The 25,821-nt window shown below is 38.0% G+C and overlaps 1 protein-coding gene across 1 annotated transcript in view; it reads right to left on the bottom strand.

Moving 5' to 3' along the window:
- LOC115216407 (transformation/transcription domain-associated protein-like) overlaps window positions 1–25,821 on the bottom strand; it is a 129,253-nt gene that overhangs the window by 93,996 nt on the left and 9,436 nt on the right. The window contains exons 3-18 of the mRNA XM_029785717.2: window positions 23,617–23,666; window positions 21,734–21,844; window positions 20,692–20,796; window positions 20,320–20,403; window positions 17,224–17,418; window positions 16,661–16,827; window positions 15,761–15,857; window positions 14,150–14,288; window positions 11,877–11,955; window positions 11,042–11,246; window positions 9,693–9,784; window positions 7,341–7,470; window positions 5,344–5,606; window positions 4,640–4,697; window positions 3,885–3,938; window positions 1,482–1,520 (exon numbers count right to left, since the gene is read on the bottom strand). Of these exons, the coding sequence (XP_029641577.1) occupies window positions 1,482–1,520; window positions 3,885–3,938; window positions 4,640–4,697; window positions 5,344–5,606; window positions 7,341–7,470; window positions 9,693–9,784; window positions 11,042–11,246; window positions 11,877–11,955; window positions 14,150–14,288; window positions 15,761–15,857; window positions 16,661–16,827; window positions 17,224–17,418; window positions 20,320–20,403; window positions 20,692–20,796; window positions 21,734–21,844; window positions 23,617–23,666 (1,868 nt within the window). The remainder of the gene's footprint in view (window positions 1–1,481; window positions 1,521–3,884; window positions 3,939–4,639; window positions 4,698–5,343; window positions 5,607–7,340; window positions 7,471–9,692; window positions 9,785–11,041; window positions 11,247–11,876; window positions 11,956–14,149; window positions 14,289–15,760; window positions 15,858–16,660; window positions 16,828–17,223; window positions 17,419–20,319; window positions 20,404–20,691; window positions 20,797–21,733; window positions 21,845–23,616; window positions 23,667–25,821) is intronic.

Here is a 25,821-nt window from a genome sequence, read left to right as displayed (position 1 = left end):
ATATACGCACACTAAGAAAATACACCAACATACAGAAATAAACACAGCAACACAAACCAGCACAGAAAACATATCTCTCATCAATTTTCTAGCTTGAAGAATCCATTATGGATGTTTATCTTTCTCTGACAACCTAGTTACACTATCTCCAATGCCTGATTAACCAATAATTTTTCTCCCCACCCATTTCCATATTGAACTGTTTGAATTCTTGCTCTGAGTGTTCGTATGTTGTTGAACTGCAGGGTTACAGTAATACTTGTGAGACAACACGCAGAAATCATAGAAACCTACACCCTCTCCTTAATAACTGGTCTCTTTCACCAATGACCAGCCATGTCACAAACAAGGTTCAATTTCACAGTGTAACAGTCACAATTGTCTTCCTACTTCCTCAACATCACTAAGTATTCTCTTTTCTCTTGTGGATTTTCACAAGTTCTTTGCCTGTAGAGGTCAATTTGTTATAGATGAGAAGATCATATCCCAGATCTGTTAAGCCATTAGCATTTAGATTACTATGTTAAATCATCATCATCATTTAACATCCAATGTTCATGCTGACACGAGGTGGATGGTTTGACCAGGGCTGAGGGGCTGCACCTGACTCCAGTCTGATTTGGCATGATTTCTCTGGCTGGATGCCCTTCCTAACTCCAACCACTCCAAGAGTGTAATGGGTATTTTTAAGTGCCACTGGCATCGGCCACATTGCCTCCATGAGGCCCAACACTCGAATGGTGAAAGTTACATGATGCCAGCATTGGTCACGACTACAATTTCACTTGGCTTGATGGGTCTTCTCAAGCACAGCATATCGCCAATGGTCTCAGTCTCTAGTCATGTAATGTAATGCTTATTTATTCACATTGTCTTGAATTAATCATACTCAAGACAGAGGATGTCAACAATATTTGTAACTTTGTAAATTTCTTACAAGCAGACTTGAAATAATTATGTATTTTCAATAAAATCAGGAAGGTGTCTTAGTGTTGTAGTGTTTAACCATGTTTCCATAATGTTTTGAATGATGTCCTGAAAAGCATCAGTTTAGCTATCAAAATACTCTTCCTCATCAGATGAAAATTCAGAAACATCTATATCTGATTCATCCAAAGACAAGCTACTATTAATTTCTTCTACATTTTTGTAAATCTTTGAGGACAAAGTCAGAATCACTAATTGCTGAAGCCATAACAATAAATCAATCACCATTTCAATCATTGAAAAAAAAAATCATATATTGAAAATTTCACAGTTTTTAAGTGGAAATGACTTTGTCTTACAATAACTTGAAGTTAGATTTCAATAATGTGATTGTTAATTTTTCGAATGATATTGTAAGGTAGGTGTGAGAGACTGAATCTGTCTGGTTTGATCGTCAAACAAGCAGAATATTTTGGCCAGACATGACTGGTTTAAATGCCAAGGGTTAAAACAACTTCAGTACACACACACAAGATTTACAATGAATATCTTACCTGGAGTGCATAATTGTTATGGATACGGTCAACCATGTACTGGAAATATAAAATGAAATACATGAATGAAGTGTAACGGGAATAGAAACATGAATGTTATTAGGACAATGCTCCAGATACACAATGTCTCCTTCTGGTAGAAGACAGTACAGTGTACTCAACTATACAGTGCTTTATGTTAAGATTGATCCAGACTTTTTCTGTATGCCTATTGTTGTTGTTTCCCTCCATGTCAAGCTGATCCAGCAGACATCATCATCATCATCATTTGTTTTCCATGTTGGCATGATTTGGACAGTTTGACAAGGTCTAACAAGATGCTGTGTCTGGTTCCAGCTTTGGTATGGCTTCTACAGCCAGATGCTCTTTCTTAATGTCAATCACTTTATAGAATGTATTGGATGTTTATTTTTACATGACAATAGCCCTAGTGAAAGGAAAAGGAAAAAGCCCCCTCAAATGAGTGAGAATGCATTTGAGAGAGGGGGAAAAACTATTCCAGACTTGACCACCCCTATCACCTAACATCCCCTTACCCATTTAAGGTAGTAGAGTGTGGAGTGATCATAAAGAAGCTCCTTTGTAACTCATATGTTGGTAGGATCACATGACTATGGCAGTTTCAGATGGTTGAGTTGATAGAATGTCAGACAACCAACTGAAAGATTGGGAGTTCATTTTCTGTGATTAGCAGTGCACTGTGTACAGGGCTGGTCCTAGGAATTTTTTGAAGGGAGGGCACAAGGTCAGAAGGGAATACAATTCCAGGAGAAAAGGGTGTAATAACATTATTTAGAAGGGTGCACTTCTTTTCTTGAGGGGGGCATGTGCACCTCAGGCCCCCACCTTGGGTTCACCCCTGGTGTCAACTGTAGAGACTTAGTCCATCAACCTGAATGCAGATTATACAATAGTAATGAAAGGTACATTGGATAACACAGTCTTAGATATACTATGATTGAATAAAAGCTGGGATGGTCACAGCTGGAATAGTTTCAGTTCATAGGCTTGTATCATCAGAGCTGACTTGAAGTTCATTTAATGCATCGCTATGTTTGATATCACCATCTGATCATTCAATAACTTTAGCAGAGTCTACCCCAGTGCAAACATTTTCTGGTCTTGGGATAACTCTCTCTCATCATCATCATCATCAACATCTGTTGTCCAAGCTGGCATGGGTTCATCATCATTATTGGTTGGACAGTTTAACAGGAGCTGGCCAAGCAGGAGCCTGCACCAGACTTCTGTGTCTGTTTTGGCATGGTCTCTATGGCTGGATGCCCTTCCTAACATCAACCACCCAGCAGAGTGGTTCTCCTAGCAACGTCAGAGTCAATAAAAGGGAAAAAAAAAGATTATGGCTGATGACCTTCCTACTTGGACTAAACCATAAAACCACAACAATTTAACTAGCAATGTTATGAAACTGCTACTCCATCCATTAGGGGATGGTGGTGACAAGGAGATGGGTATGTATTGCATGTCTATCATGCATTTTTATTGGTTTGGGTTAGAGGAAGGGACCATGACTGGTGTAGGTTGATATGGATGTTTGTCTTGAACAGCTGCAAGTCAATGACTGTAACAGAAAACATGTACAGAGAGGAAGTTCAAATGGTTACTTTCTGGGAAGAAAGCACAACGGAATATTGGTTAATAAGGAGCATGGAAAGGTGAACACAATATGGTAGAAAAGGAAAAGAGGATGAGTGAATCAGGAGCGGTTCAGTTAGGGTGACATGACATTATTTAGCTTCAAGAAATGGAAGCCATTGTAGTAGCAGTGATAGAAAAAGCAGAGAGAAGAGACAGTGAGTCAGATGGAGAAAGGTTGGAGTGTGTTGATGATGGGTTTCATGTCAACCAGTCAGGTGTTCTTTCTTTGAATGCATTCTAGCATCTTGGACAGTGCTATACTGTCCAGATGTGGGAGCAGTACTCCACAGTGGTTCTCACATTACCTTCATAGAGGGTTAATAGTTGCTGAGGGTTTTAGTGTTTCCTGGTTCTGAAGAGAAAGACTAGTTGCTGAAATGCAGTCTTTGCTATGTAGAGGATGTGTGTTTACCAGGAGAGATACTCAAGAAAATCGAGATCTGGTTTGATATCTAAAAGTAATGTAGAATCTTTCCAACACGAAGGTTTCTATGCAATCATGCAACATGCTAGAAGTAGCAACCAAACTTCCTTTACAAGCGTTTTAAAAGAAGAAAGAAACAATGGATAATGTAATCCTGGATATATAAAAAGACATGATGGCCACATCTAGAACACTTTTGATCATAGTTTCTCAATCAGGGTTAACTCGGAGCTAAACAACAACAGCAAAACCTAATGGAGAAATCAATGGGAAGTGAAAATCAAAATTAAAACAAAAAAAAAAATGATAATGGTCCTCACCTCTATTGTGATAGAAAAGATTTCTTTGAATGTCTGTGGATTCATCATTGTAAACTGCAAAGAAAAAGTACAAATACTTGAGGACAGCAATAAAAAGAGAGAAAAGCTTCAGAGAGAGGAGACAAGACTCCTTTCAGTCATGAATGACCATGGGATTGTCCCTAGAAAGTTCCACTCTGAGGCACAAATCCAGGAAAGGTGGTTTGTGGAAGACCAGCAGTCGTCCATGCATACAAGCCTCCCTTCTCCACACCACTGATGTTATTCAAGGGAAAGACAAAGGCCAATACAGCTTGGCAACAGTGATGTTGCAACTCATTTCTACGGCTGAGTGAACTGGCGCAACATGAAATAAAGTCTCTTGCTCAAGAACACAACACACAGCCCTGTCCAGAAATCAAACTCACTACCACATGATTGTAAGCCTGACACTCTAATCAGAGCCATGCACCTTCACAGCAAGAAGTATAGTAACTCTTATTGCATGTGTGCGTGTGTGTGTATGTATATAGTAATCCCTCGACTATCGTGGGTGTTACATTCCAAAACACCCTGCAATAGGTGAAAATCAGCAAAGTAGAAACAGTATTGTACTGTATGTTTTTTTTATTATTTTTATAATTTGTATATATTTATCTTATTATAAATACAAAACAACACCAGGAGGAAATGATGTAAGCTTAAATAATAAACCACGATCGGTGAACTGCGACATGGCAAGGGATTACTGTATGTCCATGAATTATATTACTTACCACACCAGCAAAGTGTTCAAGTACTTCTTTCTCTTCTTTTGTCCTGACACTTTGACCTCTGTAAAAAAGAAGACGTTGCTGAGAACAGGGAAGAACTAAAGTAAAAAATTTACAAACACTGTATCACGGAACAAAGAAAAGTGGGATAATCTTGACTGTGTATATTTGTAAGCATGTGACAGTGTGTATGTGTATGAGTGAGTGTAACAAACTGGCACACTGTCAGTTAATATCAACAAGGATTCGAGTTGATCCGAACAACAAAACAGCCTGCTCATGAAATTAACATGCAAGTGGCTGAGTACTCCAGACACACGTACCCTTAGTGTAGTTCTCAGGGAGATTCAGTGCGACACAGAATGTGACATGGCTGGCCATTTGAAATACAGGTACAACTCATTTTTGTCAGCTGAGTGGACTGGAGCGATGTAAAATAAAGTGTCTTGCTCAAGGACACAACGTGCTGCCAGGAATTGAACTCATGGCCATATGATTGTGAGCCGAATACCCTAACCACTAAGCCAAACGCCTTTACAAATGAAGCATAAATGACTGAGCCAATGCATGTGAAAATGTGTATGTATATGTCTGTCAAATGCACAAGGAGTGCATGTATGACATTCTAATAGCTGAAAAAATAAAATTGAAAGAAAGAGAGAGAAAAAAACAATGAAGATGGCCAAATGCCTGAAATGATAACTTACACAGCCGGTCTGACCATGGCCTGTCCTGTAGACGAGAGATTCACTGTATAAATATCCAGAGCCTGCAATGCATAACGCACAAGGCGGATGAAAACCAAGATCTCTTTAGGCAGGAACTGTTTGTTTAAATCTGGTCCTCCTTTACATGCTATTAAACCCCAGGTTATAGTCTTTACGCCACACACTAACGTCTTCACAAGACTTCGGCAGTCCGCCACAGAATATGTTGTGTACGGAGTTGCGGACACCCCAAACCGAGCAGTCTGTAAGAGAGAAAAGAAAGAGACAATGAGTGATGATTAACAGCACATTCACTAAAATGTTTCTTGTTATTGTTTTACTATGGTCGTGTTGGGAGAAGCTAGTACATATGACATTTTCCGGCCATCATATGCCAGCAAGCCTGATACTGCTGAAGATCAGTCTATCTACTGACAAAACATGGTTAGAAGGAAACTGAAGATTTCGTCTGAATATTGTAATAGAGTAAACCCTGGAAGTGGTGGTATTAAACTGGGCAGTGTACTTGGTTTACTTTCAACTGCTATTCTATATTCATTTAAGAGTAGCTTTTCCCTGCTAGCATTAGTTGGTCAAGGATCATTTCAGATAGCAGAGTGGTTGGCATTAGGAAGGGTGTCCAGCCATAGAAAACCATGACATATCAGACTGGAGTTTGGTGCAGCCTTCCAATATACCAGCCCCAGTCAAACTGTCTAACCCATGCCAGCATGGACAATGGACATTAAATGATGATGATGATGATATATATGGCTGATGCTAGTGTCAGATCAATGGCATCCACGCTGATGGCATGTAAAAAGCACCTGCTATACTCTCAGAGTGGTTGGTGCTAGAAAGGGCATCCAGCTGTAGAAACCATGCCAAATCAGACTGGAGTCTGGTGCAGACCTGATCAAACCATCTAACCCATGCCAGCGTGGACAATGGATGCTAAATGATGATGTACATGTATAATCATCATCATCATCATCGTTTAATGTCAGTTTTCCATGCTGGCATGGATTGGACAGTTTGACTGAGGTCTGGCAAATCAGTAGGCTGCACCAGGCACCAATCTGATCTGGCAATGTTTCTACAGCTGGATGCCCTTCCTAACACCAACCACTCCAGTCGGGCAGCACTGATATTGACCATGTTTGACTGATGCTTTTTACGTGCCACCAGCACAGGAGCCAGTTGGGGGACACTGTATGTATGCATAAACGAATACATGAGTATGTGTGTACATGTATGTATCCACCAGCTGGAAGTACATTAGACTCACTCATCACTGAAACCAAACATGCAGTTTGGAATATTCCAGCTGCTACAAGTGTAAAATGAGGTTGTTTTTTTATATTTTTATTTGTGATATCAGCATTAAGGAGGTTCTTGTATCTTTGACAAGACATAGCTGCATGCTTTGTACTATGGCACCAGCACTAGAAAGGATAGAGGTGGGAGCATGATGGATACCTATTTCTTTATTACCCACAAGGGGCTAAACACAGAGGGGACAAACAAGGACAGACAAATGGATTAAGTCGATTATATCGACCCCAATGCGCAACTGGTACTTAATTTATCGACCCCGAGAGGATGAAAGGCTAAGTCGACCTCGGCGGAATTTGAACCCAGGACGTAGTGGTAGACGAAATACGGCTACGCATTTCGCCCAGCGTGCTAACGATTCTACCAGCTCACCAAGAGGTGGATAAACTGTATGGGTGAATGATGAATGTTGATGCCAAACTGCCTGGAAAGTTGTTTAGGTGGAGTGTATAGGCATTTTAGTTATACAGATAACACTGTATGGGAAATAGAGGAGATCTACTGCTGTCCTCAGTGACACAAGTAACAGACAAATTTGATCCCAAAGATATTTTTATCACAGATTTCTGATGCTCTTTGCCATGAGACCTCCGTCTTTTAAATTGGCATATAAATAGCTCCCTTCTAAACAATCTTCAAAGAGACAAATGCATTTCTCCTACCTTCTCCTCTTTTTCTTTCATTTCCAGAAGAATTGGTTTTACATCAACTGTTGTAATTTCTGGAGTCTTTACATCTGGTTTGGCATTGCTATCTGCTGCACACTTCTCTGCATTCAGCTGACTCTGTCGACTACAACAAATAGAATAGGTATGATTAGAAATATATAGCTCCCACACATATATATGTATCTCATGCATCCATATGAATAAGTATGCATATACATACAAGCATAAATATGAGTGAGGTCGAATATTAGTTATGTGATGACACTTGATTGCATACATATTTAACCCTAACATTTGCAAATTTATAACTTGGAGTATCACACGGAGGAGAATAATAGGTAAATATAATTTACTTTAAATTCGAAACGCGTCTGTGATTAACCAAAGTCATGTGGATTCATCATTTTTCTTTTTGCCTGCATAAAAAAGTGCTATTGTCTCGGAGATTTTTATGATAGTTGAAAAGACAGTGTCTATTTCTAATTCAGTATGTGGCGAGGCAATTAGCTGACCCCTGATTATAATTATGTATATAATTATAGAATATTTTCTATAATTCACCTAAAAAGGTTTTTTTAACTTGCTGACTACTTGATAAAATTATTAATTAATTTTTACCCTATATATATATATATGCTAGCATGGAAAACAGATGTTACACGATGATGATGATGATATATATCATGCATCCATATGCATATGTATGCGTATACATACATGCATAAGTATATATACCATACTTTAACCGCTTGTCTCTTAGCATAAAGCTGCCTCCACTCAAAGAGTGTACTTCTGCAAAATGCATAGTAACCTCACCATTACTTCTGGCATGAAAAAAGCACACAGTACACATTAAGTGGTTAGCATTAAGAAGGGTATCCAGGTGTTGCAATTCATGCCAAGGCAGACACTAGAGTGTACATGATATATATAAATATATATCTTGATGATATATATATATATATATTGTGTATGTATACTTATCATTGATGTTATAATGTCCACTCTTCTAAGTTTCCAAGAGTTGGACAGGACTTTTAGAGAATATTTCTGGGTAAGTTGCCATTCTTGACACCAACTCTTTTAGTTGCTACTCATAATACAAAGTGATACAGCATACTGATAGTACATTATATCTTCTATTCTCCATAATCTCCCTCTTACCATGAATGCTTTTACAGTGTAAGGGCATAAACATACATACATACACACATACATTCTAATTATGGCGTTAAGAAGAGCATCCAGCCATAGAAACCATGCCAAATCAGACTGGAATCTGGTGCAGCCCCTCGGCATACCAGACCTGGTCAAACTGTCTAAATCCTGTTCAACTCTGAGAAGCTTAGAAAAATGGACATTATCACATTGATGATGTTTAATCTCAGTGCAACAGGATAAAGTTAAAGTTTCAATACATGAATCACAATACTGAAAATTAGAATAAAAGGAATCAATTCCACTCTGTTACAGGTAATAATCATCATCATCATCATCATTTAACGTCCGCTTTCCATGCTAGCATGGGTTGGAAGGTTCAACTGGGGTCTGGGGAGCCCGAAAGCTGCACCAGTCCAGTCAGATCTGGCAGTGTTTCTACAGCTGGATGCCCTTCCTAACGCCAACCACTCCGAGAGTGTAGTGGGTGATTTTATGTGCCACCGACACAGGTGCCAGACGAGGCTGGCAAACGGCCACGCTCGGATGGTGTTTTTTATGTGCCACCGACACAGGTGCCAGACGAGGCTGGCAGACGGCCACGCTCGGATGGTGTTTTTATGTGCCACCGACACAGGTGCCAGATGAGGCTGGCAAACGGCCACGATCGGATGGTGTTTGTTACGTGCCCACAGCACGGAGGCCAGTCGATGCGGTACTGGCTACGACCACGTTCGGATGGTTTTCTTGTGTGCCACGTGCCACCGGCACTGGTACCACAAAGATACAAATTCCATTGATGTTCATCTATTTTGATTTGTTTTGATTTGATTTGATTTTCACTTGCCTCAACGAGATTCAAAATTTTGTATTGTATTTCTTCAACATTGGTACTTTAGGTACTCCACCATTCAGAAGAAAATCAGTGAGTCAAGGCTGATTAGTAGGCATCCATCATGAGATTACATTGACCCCAGTACTTGACTGCTAATTTATTTTATCAATCATGAAGTACTGAAAGGCAGAGTTAACCAGAGCAGTATTTGAACTCAAAACAGAAAGAGCTGAAAGAAATATTTCTAAACATTTTGCCCAATGTGCTAACGGTTTTGCCTGCTTGCCACTATATGAAATTTAACACCCACAAAGAATGATGAAGAAGCATGTAAGCAAAACTGATGTTCTTACCATTTCTGGAGGATCTGTGGAAGCTGAATTTTGGTAATTGTTTTAAATTTTAAAACAAAAACCTCCAACATTCTCATAAACAATTCACGGCCCTGTATGTTTGAAAAAGAAAAACAAAAGTAAAACATTATAACAATACAAGGTTGACATGAGCTACTGAAAGATTCTCTACATGGTCACTAAAACTGCTAGAAATAGCAAGCTGAATCCCCTCTCAAATCACACTTTACTGTATTTAAAGTAACAAAGAAACATTGGATAATACAGAGCAATTCCTGAAAATGAAAGGCAGGCATGTAAAAAGCACTTACTACACTCTCGGTGTAGTTGGCATTAAGAAGGGCATCCAGCTGCAGAAATCTTGCCAGGTCAGACTGGAGCCTGGTGCAGTTTCAGCTTGCCTGACCTCAAACTGTCCAACCTATGCCAACATAGAAAGCAGATGCTAAATGACAATGATGATGATGAATGTTGTGATTTGTGGAGAATCACATTACTACAAACATTATCAAGGACAATGTACAGCCAGTTTCTTCATAAGAATCATGTCAAGCAGAAAAATTGTCTCCACTAGAGAAGGGAAATTCAATTCAAATTTAAACTTTACATTTCCTTTATTTAAAATTTACAAATAAATAAAAACTCAGATCTATTCATAACCAAGATCCTAAGGATTTAAACTGAAGTTTAAATTTAAGACAATAAAGTTTTTTTTTCTTTTTGCTTGAAATTCAAGATGTTACAATCTCAGTTTTTAATTACATTTCAAGTAAAATCCAAATATCAATTTTTTTTTGCCTGTTCTTTTAGATTTGATTTCTTTGCAATGAGTTCAGACCATGTAAACCGATAAGAATGGGGTATTTGAACTCAGAATGTAAAGCTTTAAAAAATATTCCAAGGCGTCACCATTTTAGTCATCTGGGCAGGAAAGATGAAAGGCAAAGTTGATCTTGGCAGGATTTGAACTCAGAACTCAAGAAGCTGGAATAAATGCAGCAAAGCATTTCATCTGATACTCTAACAACTATGCAAATTCGCTGCTTGAGATAGCAATCAAATCTCCCTAAATTACATGCTATATTCTTAAAAAGGAGGACACATTAATTAATATAATCCAAGAAACAGTATGACTAAAACAGAATTTCTATGATAATAAAACTACTCAGTCAAGCCTTACTTGGGGTTAAACAATAACATTCAGCTCTTAATGACTCAATCAATCCAAGAGAAAAATAAGTTCCCTGGGGAAGTAAATTTAATAATCTAGTTAACGAGATTTCTGTTCATTTGCAGCTATATATTATAAAGTGTATTATATGACAAAGAGAAGAAAAGTGGGGGCTTACATTGCCACTCTCTTGATCGCTCTTGGTCCGAATGCATTCCACAAGATTGAGAAGCAGTTTGCAGGACATCGTCTGTATACTGCTTGGCAGGGACTCATCATGTACGTTCTTGGCAAAAACATTCACCGCCAAAGAGAGATCATTAAGGGGCAGATTTTGGCGCACGTGGTGAATCAAGTCAGCTAAAGTGCTATAAGCAAGTGGCCTGAAATAACAAAGAGAAAATAAATCATTTTTGAAATAGAAGAGGGAAAAACAGACACTAATAGTAGTGCTACGTTCCATAGCACTTCATTTCTCTAAACCAGTGGTTCTCAACCATTTCTGCCTATTCCTAGTCCACACTGTAAAGTGGTTGGCATTTGGGAGGGCATCCAGGTGCAAAAACCATGCCAAAACTGACCTTGGTCATGCTGGTGCCATATAAAAAGCACTCAATCTACTCTGTAGAGTGGTTGATGTTAGGAAGGATATCCAGCCATAAAAATCATGCCAAAACAAACACTGAAGCCTAGTGCAGTCTTCTGCTTAGCCAGCTCCTGTTATACTGCCCAACCCATATCACCATGGAAAGCAGTTGTTAAATGATGATGATGATGATGAGACTCACACAGACTTCAATGTCATATTTTTATAATTAAATATTATTAAGAATTGTATAAAAAATTATTAAAACATTTTGTGTATTGTAGAAGTATAACCAGTTCATGGCACATAAACCTTAACAGCAAATCTTATATGGACTCTCAAGGGTCATTTGGGCCCTAGTTGAGAATCACTGCTCTGAACAGTACAAAATGAGAAAAGTTTTTACAGTAAGTCAAACTATACAAACCTGTGAGATTCTTGTGCTGTCCAACCACTGCCGATCACTACATTCTCCTGAAACATTTTTTCAATACAGGGAACAAATTCTGGAAGAAAAAACAAATAGTAAAATGTTTTGGTAGTTGGTGTCAGAAAGGATAAACAGTTAAAACACAACAATTAGACACAGGTATAGCTGCAAGATTAACTGGCACCCTGTCAATTAAGACGACAAGGGGTTTCAGTTGGTCCAATCAACAGAACAGCCTGCTCATGAAATTAATGTGCAAGTGACTGAACACTCCACAGACACTTGTATCCTCAATATAGTTCTTAATCAAATTCAGCATGACACAGAATGTAACAAGGTCAGTCCTTTGAAATACAGGTAAACTCATTTTTGCCAGATGAGTGAACTGGAGCAATGGGAAATAAAGCGTCTTGCTCAAGGACACAACGCTTCACCAGGAATTGAATTCATGACCTTACGATCATGCACAGAATATCCTCACCACTAAGCCACACGCCTTCACTTGCAGTGAGATTAAGAAGCTTGATTCCCAACCATATGGTCTTCGGTTCCATCCCTCATAAGACACCTCGAGCAAATGTCTTCTACTAAAGCCCCAGGTCAACCAAAGCCTTGCAAGTGGATTTGATATACAGAAGCTGAAACACGCTACCTGTGCATACAGGTATGCATGCACGTACATTTGTGTATGCCCTTGTCCAGACACCATTTTTAGGCTGCAAATGAGCATTATCACATGCAAGCAAGGCTGATCATTTACAGACTTCTGTGGAAAAACATGCCTGGTCATGAGGAAAAAATTATCCTACTTGGAAACAAGTGACGGTTGGTAACAGGAAGGGCATCTAGCCATAGAATATTTCTCTCACCAAATTGTCTGACCCATGCAAGCATGGACAAGTGGACCGTTGCTGGTGTCAAGTAAATGGCACCCATGAAATCGTAGCATGACAAGTACATGTTTCAGGGACACAGCAAGCCAACAGCTGTTCTGTATGTTCACCATCTGATCCTGGTAGAAATTTTTCTTGACTGAGAAAAACCGAAGTGTGTTCAATTGGAAGGGATGCTTGAGTTTGTTCAAAAGCTTTGTAGTGCAGTCGTTCTTCTTGTCCTTGATAGCTTGAGATAAAAATTGTATGAGGAATATCAAATGTCTTCATGCACTACCTTCCTGACAAGGAACTCAGATACTCCCATGTCCCTGGCGATGGACCTGATTGAGTTGGCAGGATCGTTGTCAATCATGGTCTGGATATCACCAACAAATGCAGGAGTTCTTTTCTTATCAGAACAATCAGAGTGAGTTTTCTAAGCTGCTGTACCATCGTAATCACCATCAGACTTATCCAACTCTTTCCGAATTCTCTGCACTATCCTCAGATTGACACCCAAACACTCTGAAATGTTTGTATTGGAGCTTCCAGCATGAATGCCAAGCAGTATAGCATGTCATTTCCAAATTTCTGGCAGAGTGAATTGCGTCATGCTGCTGCTTTTCTCAAAGATGGTTCCCAGCTGACCCTACTATACTGTGTAGTCAACAAAATCTAAAACAAACAATGCACATGCAAGAAATTAAAAATACAAAACAGCAACAATTTACCCATTGCACCATGCATGCATATATACATACGTACATACATACATACATACATGCACGCATGTATGCATGTATGTACATACCACGTGTGTATCGTTGGCAATTTTTTTTTCCTCCATCTTCCATTCCTTGGATCTTTCCTTTTTCTATGTTTCTGACGAAGAGCTCCGCTCAAAACATTAAGTCCTCCTTCTTTCTTTCCTTCCCTGAGCATCCAATAACACAATACTTGTTCCACGTCCTTGCGTTGTTGTGTTTTTATGTTTGGATTAACCTTATATATATATATCTATATATATATATATACACACACACACACACACAGACATACATACAGATGCATATATACACACACATACAAAGATATATACATATGTACACACAAACACTCATCACCATTGTTTAATGTTCACTTTTCTGTGCTTGCATGGAGTCAGACAGAAATTCTACAACAGTATGCCTTTCCTGTTCCCCATAGCCAGACACATTTTACACTGAAGACTGGAAATGTACAACATAGCTCATTTTACAACCATATTTCAAGATAAGGGTTCTTACATACATACAAGCATACAGAGGGAGTCAGTGAATAAAAATTCTACCAGCTAACTGCTACAATACAGAAAAAAAAAAGGCAAAGAAACAAAGCCAAGAAAAGGTGACTTACTGTTGCGTAGATCAGTGGTGAGTATGTGACGTGCGGCAATCAATAGTTCCTTGCGCAAATGAGCAACTTCAGGCGGACACAGTGTAAACAAACCGAGCAGTCCTTGTACCAACTGCTGGGAATTCTGGGATACTTGATCCTATGAGTATTTAAATATAACAAATGAGCCATTATTAGTAACATTTTCAAATACAAATATAAAGATCACTCCAACAGTTTTTGAATACAAAGGGTAAAAGTATTTTTTTCAGTATGCTTGTTTGAAGCAATCACTGTTGAAACAAACTGTTACACAGAATGTAAACAAACAGTATATACCAGGAAAGCCCACGAAATGGGGGATCAAAGTTTGGAAAATTTGTGAAGCAAATACTGGGTACTGCTGTGGATTTAGTTTTTATACAGGGAAAACAATGTTAGTCAGCATGGCTTAGGGTACAATGTGTCTGGAATTTATCACTTCCATACCATAACCAGGGTCGTATATCATTTTTTGACCGATTTTTTAGTTCAGTCAAACTTACGGTAGATTCCAGTATTTCAGTTTATTTCACCTTTATGGTATACATGTTCTTTTGTGCATTAAATTCATCTGATAATCTAGTGATGTGCACAGTTCTTCTATATCAAAAATTTTGTTGCATACCCAATTAAATATTAGATGATGATTAATTTTCTATGATGATGTTTAAACAAAACTTTTATATTTTTACCTTTTGCTCAGTTTACCTGGATTTACCTGTAATTAGAGTCACTTTGAGACAAAAGTTATGCAATAGAATTGATTAAGAACATTTTCTTTAATTATATTCCAAATATCACATTAATATGTTTATAAGTAAAAAAAGTTACAGTTGTTTAATGAAACTAGTCTAAATCCATGTTTTTTTAGAATTTAATTGAAACTCATGAGAGGTGTATTTTGGTCAGAAATATAGTAACGAAAGGGTTAAGGGTACAAAACAATTTGAATTAAGTAATAGATTGGCCAAGTCATCTGAATACTAAAGAGTTAAATGCCACAGGCAACCTCTAGACTTTCACAATCCAAAGGAGTTTTTGAACCCAATATATAATTACACACTATTATTTACAGCTTTATCTACTTTGAGTTCTATCATAAAAAGTAAATTATTTCATTATCTGGCAGTTTCTAAATTCTTGCTTTCTTTTATTATTTTACCTGTTTCAGTCATTTGACTGTGGCCATGCTGGTTTATTTAGTTGGAACAAATCGACCCTACGACTTATTTTTTTGAAGCCTAGTATTTATTCTTCCAGTCTCTTTTGCCGAACCACTGAGTTATGAGGACATAAACACACCAACACTGGCAATGGTGTAGTGATTAAGAGTGCGGGCTACTAACCCCAAGATTCCGAGCTCGATTCCAGGCAGTGACCTGAACAATATTAACAACAACAACATTGAAAAATACTTTAGGAATGAGAATCCAGGTTCGAAATTTCCCCAAGACACCTGATGAAGTCTGGAGGGTATATCAGCCGAAACGTCGTGTTAACAACAAACAGGACAAATATCCGTCAAATGTAAATAATGTAGTAAAAAGAAATGCAACAAAGAAAAGGAAAAGAAAGCTTGTTTGTTATTACTTGGTAAGATTTGATGATATATGCAAGAAAAGACAGGGTCTTGATCTGGGCACCAATAAAGTCCACAAACACTTCTTTGTTAAAAGCTGGATTATTGCTGAAGTAGAATAAAAATTAAATATTAAAATAGAAGGAATATTACAAGGATTTCTAATTTTACTTTGAGGTTGCAAAAGGAGAGAAAAGTGTTCAATGTTATCTATCCTCAGTACCTGACTGGTACTAAATTTAATGATCCTACAAACCAGGGGGAATGTAAGGCAAAAATTGTTATCTATTTTATAAAACACTATCTGAGACTATTCTACTGATGAAGGCAGAGCATCTCTATGCAAAGCCAGAAATCCAGGATCTGGAATTATCCAGTAATTTTTTGCTAGTTTATTTTGTCTCTTTGTCTTCTCTCCTGGTGCTATATGAACATTTAATGTAGTCTTAGAGTCAAGTTTTGACTGCTATTTTCAGCGTGGTGGAATCTCTTAGATACCCTACATTATAATTTTATTTTATAAAACACTGTACACTCCCCAGATGATTCATTATATATTCCTGAAAGCTACAGTAGGTGAACTGAAGTAATATAAAATAGATACAAAGTGTTCTGACCAGAAAACAAAACACAGAATGAGAATTAAATCATCCTCTGGATAAGACACAAGTCTACATTCAGCTGTAGAAACCAAGCTAAAACAGACGATGGAACCTGGTGTGGCTTCTGGCCTTGTCTGCTTCTCTCAAATTGTCCAACCAATAGCAGTATGGAAAATACACATTAAATGAGGATGAAGATTATGATGATGATGATGCACTGCACAAAATCAGAGAGCCTGATTTACTGTTGAACTAACTCATGACATGAACAAGACATCTCAGGGTGTAATTGAGGAAGAAAAAACTTACCGAAGCTGGGCTTGAGGCTGAAGAGTGATGGTGTTCATTATGAGAGGTATGAGTTCTGAGACATCATAGTCAACACTGGGTTTATAGATCTGGTACATAAGAACCACAATAATTGGAAGCTCAGCGAGGACTTTGAGGGACAGAACAGCTCGTGGAATTATGTTGTACTAAAATTGGAAACAAATAAAATATAGACGCTTCAGAAAGATCTGTAATTTGGTTTGGTATAACATGTAGGCATTTAGTGTAGTCTGGTGTAAGATTTAGGCATTTAGTGTATTCTGATGTAATATGCAAGCATTAAGTGCAGTCAGGTGTAGGATGTAGCCATATGGTGTGGTCAGGAGTAACATGTAGATATTTGGTGTAGTCTGGTGTAACACAAGACAATGTAATCCAACAGAGTATTCTGGTGTGATCTGGAGGCATTTACTGCATTCCAGTATAACATGTAACCAGTGTGGTTTGATATAACATAGAGACAGGTATATATGAATGATGCAAAAAAGAGACAGAAAACAACAACAATAACAATGAGATGTGCAACAACTAAGTAAACTTACAGATACACTTTGATTGTCAGCATTTTTTTTGTCGGTCATAATAGTGGTAACTGTGAAGATCTCCTGAAGATAGACATCAACATTCACCTCTGTGATATCTTTCACTTTTATTTGCTGCCGAGGTTCAAATATCTTGTGCAAGTAATTGGGCAAGTTAGCATATATCTTCTTCACGAACTGCAAAAACCCTTGTATCTGAAATTATAAATACACATCCATGCACAATATTCATATATATATATATATACACACACACACAGTAATCCCTCAATTATAGCGGGTGTTACATTCCGAAACTTCCGCAATAGGTGAAAATCCACAAAGTAGAAACAGTACTGCAGTGTATATTTTTTGAAAAATTATTTTTATAGTTTGCATGCATTTATTTTATTATAAAGCCTTAAATAGGGTCCCTCGATCCCTTATCTGGTGGTCAATGCAGAAACTTAGGGAGAAGACCTGTTGAGTCAAGTGAAATTATAGTTGTGGCAGATGCCAGTGCCGCCAGACTGACAACAGTATACTCTCAGAGTAGTTGGCATTAGGAAAGGCATCCAGCTGTAGAAACCTTGCTAAATCAGATTGGAGCCTGGTGCAGCCTCTTGGCTTGCCAGTCCTCAGTCAAACTGTCCAACTCATGCCAGCATGGAAAGCAGACGTTAAACAATGATGATGATGATGATATTTAACCTTTTATAAACTCTCTCCACACTCTTAGGAGTACCCATATCTTTTCTCTTTTTTTTTTTTGGTGAGGAACATAGTGATTGTTGGCACTGCCTTTTCTTCTGTGTAAGATTTTTATAAACTTCTATGGCTCTATCAGCTGCATTTCTGAACTGCAACACATGAATCATATGGGAATCCCAATCTTCTGCCATTCTCTGAAGTTGTTTTGCCGTTTTTGCTGGAGTTGCGAAGTGTTCTAATGACAGGCCAACTTCTTCTTCTTCCTCATTTTCTGACTTCGTCATCTCTATCATTAACGGATCTGAGTGGGCTTCGATCAGGTTACTAACGTCCTCGATAATCATATCGGTGAAGCCATCTCCTCCTAGCAATTTTGCCAGCTTCACTGTCTTATCTACTGCAGAGTGGTGGATTTCATCAGGCCACAATTTCTTCCAGCTGGCATTCAAAGTTTTGTTCTTCATCTCCTTTATGGCCTTCTGAATATGTTGCAATGGTGTACCCATGCCAGTACTCCTTCGGTGAGAAGATACCATCCAAGTCCATAGTCTCAAGCAGGTGTTGCAGGAAGATTTGCATATAGAGCACCTTAAAAGCATGAATAACACTTTGATCTATGGGCTGGATCAGTGGTGTGGTGTTTCGCGGTAAAAATTTGATTTGTGTGCCCTCATACGACAGGTACAGCACATGACCTCCAGCATTGTCCAATAGGAGAAGCTAAACCTTGACTTCAGAGATGAAGTAAAACACCACCACACACTTGCCTCCTTAGTTTCATTATATGGAAATCAAAAAAATCAAATCAAAATCGATCAACATCAATATAATTTGTAGTTATGGTACCAATGCCAGTGGCACATAAGAGAACCATCCAAACGTGGCCGTAGCCAGCACCGCATCGACTGGCCTCCATGCTGGTGGCACGTAACAAACACCATCCGATCGTGGCTGTGCCAACCTCGCCTGGCCTCCGTGCCGGTGGCACATAAAAAGCACCGTCCAAGCATGGCCGTTCACCAGCCTCGTCTGGCACCTGTGTCGGTGGCATATAAAAAGCACCCACTACACTCACGGAGTGGTTGGCGTTAGGAAGGGCATCCAGCTGTAGAAACACCGCCAGATATGACTGGCCTGGTGCAGCCTTCGGGCTTCCCAGACCCCAGTTGAACCGACCAACCCATGCTAGCATGGAAAGCGGATGTTAAACGATAATGATGATGATGATGATGACTGATTCTTTGTTTACTCATCTACACTACATATTTTCTTTAATATATTTTAATTAATGTGCTATACAGTACTGTACTGTATTTCTATTTATTAATTTTTAAGCGTGAAAATGCTTATTTTACCACAGAAATAATTAAAATCTAAAAAAAAAATATAAATACCTATTCACCGCAGAAACCTGCGATATAAATTTACATATATTAGCCAGAAAAATCCATGATGTACTGAGGGTGTGATAGGTGAACCACAATATGGCAAGTGATTACAATATATATATATATATACACACACACCAGAGTAAGCACATAAATGTGAAACAAGGTGGGAAAAAATAGTACTCAAATACTGGAGGTAGAGTAATATGCTTTATTAATAAAGCTGCAAAGACATCACAAACACTGTTACTTAGAGTTTCACGTTCCTGCTTGTCCAACGAATGGGAGCGTGAAACTTTGAGTAACAATTTTTGTTAAGCTTTTACAGCTTTATTAATAAAGTGTGTATGTAGATGTGTGTGTGTGTGTGTATGTGTGTGTATATATATATATATATATATATAGTGAAACACACGTATACACACACAATCATTATTATAATAATAATCATCATCATTTAGCATCTGTCTTCCATGCTGGCATGGGTAGAGTAGCATGGAAAGCTAACACAAAACACAGAGATCTCTCATATACACACACACATACATTATATAGAGTAGCCCAAAAATTTAAGCCCATAGAAAAAGAACTTAATTCATTTAAATGTTCAAAATTACAACAATTGCTCAAACAGGCAGCTTTCAACATGTTTAGACATTTTTGAGTCTGTAAATTACAAGGTAGCTGTAATGATATTATTACAAAAGAATGTAATTGTCTCCTTTAGTACACCAACAGATATGGGGTCAATTCATTATGACACCCACAGAAAAAAAAGTCGAGAGGGCATCAGGTTTGGGGGCCTAGATGATCATTCAACAGAACTTTGTCATACGATTTGCATTCATCTTAATAATTCCTTACACTAACAGCATTACATTGTCATGACCTAATTTTACATTGTTCTGACAAAGAAATGTCAAGTAATTTGGAAATAAGGAGAGGAACCTTAACTTTGCATCCAATATGACTCTATAACAAAGGGGAGGTTTCAAATCCCACTGACTATCATACATACCTCTTCATTCATCTGTGGCCGATATTGGCGATGAAGCTCCATTATTATCCGGAGACATACTAGAACATTCTCTTCATTTTCAACCTAAACAAAGAAATAAAAAAAAAACAAATGAGTTCTTTCTAAGACATGAAAATGAATAATATTATTATGTTAACAGTATTAGCTTTTCAATAATTGCATGCAAATTTTTCGCTATATCACCACAATATGCACTTCTGAAGTACCAAAATTACCAAACCTTTCTAGCAGTAACTCCCAGAGAGAGTTAGGTGCAACAAGCCAGAACAGAAGTTTGTTTTGTTTTTTGGTTTTTTTAAATTAGAAGAGAACAAAAACACATAGGAACTGGAAGAGAGAATTGATAATTACCTTTAGAAGTTTAAACATCAAAGGAAGGATCTGAGGAATGTACCGTTTCAGGTATTCGTTGCATGGAATTCGGTGGATAATTTCCAACAACAGTTTACGGAGTTGCTGTAAAAAGAAGAACAGAGAATCACAATAATAATTCTTCCAAGCATAGATGAAAAGCCTGAAATTTAGAAGGACTGGGTTAGCTGATATCATTGCTCCAATATACTTGAGTGATACTTTATTTTATTGATCCCGCCTCTGCCACCACCAACCCACCACCACCACCCCGAATGATGAAATACAAGTTGATTTTGGCAGGTTTTGAAATCTGAACATAAAGAGCCAGAAGAAATACTGTGAGGTATTTTGTCCAAAGTTTTAATGACTGCCAGCCCACTGACCCTAAAATGATAACCCTTTATAATTTGCCACAAGAATGACAAATATGTGGACATTACAAAAACAAATTATAAAAACAGTTGGCAGGGGCAGTGACATAGAATCAATTTTAGAAAATATCAATGTACAAAGGAATGGAATAAGAAGTCCAATTGGAAGACAGCTACGAGAAGTCAATCTCAAGGAACCTCACAGATTCAGAATTTCATTGATTACAGAGAGTAGGTGCCTTCCTTCAACTGTTCTATAGTTTACATGAACATGCAAAGAGTAAACTCATTATTTTTACCCAACTTTCAGCAAATCCACTTGAGATTGGCACCTTCCTCCTTAAGTGGAATTTGAAGATAATGAGAGTTTGGCTGAAGTGGAAAGTGACTATCTGCAGTCTTTTCAATCTTGTCAATAATGCAATGTCTTTCACCATAATAAAACAGTTCATAGTCAATATACCATCAAAGATTAAACAACACTATATACACATGTAAATACAACTTTATATAAAAATAAATATACATGTGTGTGTGCATATTTATATATGTATGTATACACACAAACACATATGTACATCCATATACCCACGCAGACAAAACACTTGTGTCTACATACACATACACACAGAGTCACAACTACACATGCAGACACAACTACAACTCACCTGCATATTTTGTTCAGCCACAAAATGTGGCTCCCCTTCATCCAGAATCTTAAGAAATACTCTAAGAGCATCTTGTAAAAATTGTGGATACTGTGGAGAAATAACTATACTCTGAAATAAAGAGAAAGAGAATAAATCATTCATGGAATGTCAGTCAGTGAATTAGCTAATTTGACTCCTTGACACTCACTAGGTAAAGGAATCATCATCATTTAACGTCCATGCTGGCATGGGTTGGACGGTTTGACTGGGCTGGCACACTGGAAGGCTGCACCAGACTCCAGTCTGATTTGGTATGGTGCCCTTCCTGACACCAACCACTCCAAGGGTGTAATGGGTGCTTTTACATGCCACCGGCATGGGTGCCATTTGTGTGATACTGGTATCTGCCAGGACTGTGATTTTGCTTGGCTTGATGGGTCTTCTTCTCAAGCACAACATAATGCCAAAGGTCTTGGTCATTGCCTCAGTGAGGCCCAACATGTGATAGGAACTCAGCCACTATCAAAATGGGCAGTACAATCCTGTACAGAGCAGCATATAACTGCAAAGAGGAGTACAATCCTTTGATGAAAGGGAATACACTAATGGAATATGAGCCTAAATTATTTCATTTCTAGAGAGTAATATTTTCCAATATTAATAAATGTACAATCTGGCATATTTAGTAATTCATTAGTCAATACTTCAGCAAGAACAAAATCAAATTATCTCTAGACATGTCTCTTTTATATGCTAAAAAATATATCTGTTTTCATTAACCCTTTCGTTACTGTATTTAATTTGAGATGCTCTGTATTTCTTTCAATTACTTTAAATATAACAAAGAATTTAGTAAAATAACTTAGTTATCATTCAGCTAGTTTTAGGAACATAAATTGTGACTAAGGTCTGGTGGAAAATTTTAATTCAAAACTTATGAAAATAAAACATTTGAACTCAGAGCCAGAACCAGTTTCGGCCAGGTTGGTAACAAAAGGATTAATATTGTTTTCCCTTTATTGTAATGAGTATTTTAATGTTCCATATATCAAATGTTAACACTGACTTTTTCAAAACATTAAAAAATTGTTTTTTAGATTAGCATAGGTGAGATGACATTTTAATAATTAATTCTTTCTAACAGTAACAACTCAGCTATGAATTATAAGGGCCTAATATTCATGAACCAACTAACTAGAGTGAATTCAGAAATGAAGTATAGGAAGATTGGAACTTATAACAATGAAGTTTATCTTAACATCACATCTACTGTATCTTTTCAGGTAGACCAAAACATACGACAAATCTTCATTAGAAAGTACCACAATATGAATACAGTAAAAATTTTAACTTTTGACTGGGAAAATTTAATTTCATCATTCTAAAGCAATGAGAGACCTTACTTTAATGCTGTTGCTATTACATAGAGACGATCAAAGACCTTCACATAACAACAGCTATTTTTCAGGTGCTAGGTAAACTATTCTTTTACTTGTTTCAGTCATTTGACTGCGGCCATGCTGGAGCACTGCCTTTAGTTGAGCAAATTGACCCCAGTACTTATTCTTTATAAGCCTAGTACTTATTCTATTGGTCTCTTTTGCCAAACTGCTAAGTTACAGGGAATTAAACACACAAGCATTGGTTGCCAAGCGATGTTGAGGAGACAAACAGACACACAAATACACACACACACACACACACATATATATACGACAGGCTTCTTTCAGTTTCTGTCTGCCAAATCCACTCACAAAGCTTTGGTCAGCCCTAGGTTACCGTAAAAGATACTTGCCCAAGGTGCCATGCACTGGGACTGAACCCGGAACCATATGGTTGGTAAGCAAGCTACTTACTACACAGCCACTCTTCTATGTTAAAATATTTTCATTATCACTTACCTCAAAATTTTCACTGAGTTCTTGAGCAGCTTTTAATTTCTTTTCAACAACTATAAGAGAAATTCAACAAAATAAAAATAAGAAGAAAAACATCAAACCAAAATAAAGGTCTGTTTTTCTATGCTAGCCTGCACTTCAATGAAATTTATGACTTTATGATTGGATGCCCTTCCTTCCACTAACTCTTCACTAATATCAGGGTCCTCTCCTCTTCCCTACTTACTAAAACCCTACAGACATATGCTTCAATTAGAATTTCTCCAAATCTGTTCCTAATTGGCATGACATTTTAGTTTCTATATCTTCTTCCTCTGTGTTGTCTTTGTGGTTTGCCAAGCTCCGAGTCTGAATTATTAGCTGTTAATCTATACTATGTAGTTCATCCTTCATCATACAAGGTTTCAATATTTGCAATAGCCCTTCTGTTCCATTTCTGACTTGTGTATTTGCCAAATTAGTAGAAGATGAAGTAGTTGGCTGGTTTCCATACATACATAGACATGTCCTCTTTGTTCCTCTCTCAGCTGAGAGATTCTAGTCATGCAGTCTTGTGGGTGTCAGTGCCACATAAAAGCGCCTGTGCTAGTACCATGTAAAAGTGTCCATGCCAGTACCATGTGAAAGCACCCATGCCAGTACCAGGTAAAAGCACCCATGCCAGTACCACATAAAAGCATCTGTGCCAGTACCACGTAAAAGCGCCCGTGCTAGTACCATGTAAAAGTGTCCATGCCAGTACCACATAAATGCACCCATGCCAGTACCATGTAAAAGCACCCATGCCAGTACCAGGTAAAAGCACCCATGCTAGTACCATGTAAAAGTGCCCATGCCAGTACCACATAAAAACGCCCATGCCAGTACCATGTAAAAGCATCTGTGCCAGTACCACATAAAAGTGCCCATGCCAGTACCATGTAAAAGTGCCCATACCAGTACCACGTAAAAGCGCCTATGCTGATATCACATAAGAGTGCCCAAGCCAGTGCCAGTTAAAAGCACCAGTGCTGGTGCCACATAAAAGTGCCCATGCCGGTGTCAGATTAAAAGCACCCAATGGACTTTGTAAAGTGGTTGGCATTAGGAAGGGCATCCAGCCATAGGAACCATGCCAAAACAGACAAATAGAACCTGGGTAGCTCCTGTCAAACCATTCAACCCATGGCAACATCAAAAATGGAAGTTAAATGATGATGATGATGATTGAAAGTTTAAAAACTCTTTGTTGTGATAACAGCACAGTACCACAATCAGGACACAAACTGCTGACCACAAAGTTGACGGTTCCCCGTTTTATCCATCTTTCCATCAACTCCCTTTGTTTAGTGTATCTAGGGGGCATCAATCTGATGAAGCTTATCTCTCTTCATCTATTTATCTCTCCAAACTGTATCACAGGTAAGAGCTAATATCTAATTCAGATCCCTATCAGATGAGGACTGCTAATTTATAAAATTATTATTAAAACCAAGATTGTTTAAGACTTCCAAAATCAAAACTAGACAGTGAATTACAAGAGATCAGAGAAAAATAGTCATCACCAAAAAGGAATTATATAATTAACATAATTCATTCATATTTTCTTAGCTTGCACTGCCACGTTCAAGTATTAAGTGCTAACAATAGGAAGGTAACAAAGGATCTCAAACACATCCCAAAATAAGCAGAATCACCAAATGTTTGAGAGAACAACCAAATGCACAACAGAACTCATGAGAGATCAGTAGAGAACTGACAAGTTCCACAGAATGACCAAATCATCATCATCATCATTTAACACCCGTTTTCTATGCTGGCATGGGTTGGACAGTTTGTCCAGAGATGACAAGCTGGAGAGCTGCACTAGGTTCTAGTCATGTGTTCTGGCTTGGTTTCTACAGCTGGATGTCCATCCTAATGCCAACCAACTTACAGAGTGATTTTTACATGGCACCAGCACCAACAAGATCACCAAAGAATTTGCAAGACAAAAACTTAACTTCAGTTGAGAGGGGAGCATTAACTAAGGTGGCTCAGGATATTAGGGTGCATTTATTAAAATGATTAAGAAAGCCACCCCTCACTTGATACATTCAGCAGTGTAGAGTAGTTAGTTTGAGAGAAGGAAGCAGGTAGCAGTCAGATCTTATCAGCTAATAATCACAATAACCTCAACTAGAAGATACTAAACCAACGTTCTCAACCAATAAATGGGAAAACTGATGG

The sequence above is a fragment of the Octopus sinensis genome, linkage group LG10 (assembly GCF_006345805.1).
Source record: "Octopus sinensis linkage group LG10, ASM634580v1, whole genome shotgun sequence".
In the NCBI taxonomy this organism is placed as follows: domain Eukaryota; kingdom Metazoa; phylum Mollusca; class Cephalopoda; order Octopoda; family Octopodidae; genus Octopus; species Octopus sinensis.
This window is presented reverse-complemented; position numbering and strand designations above follow the sequence as displayed.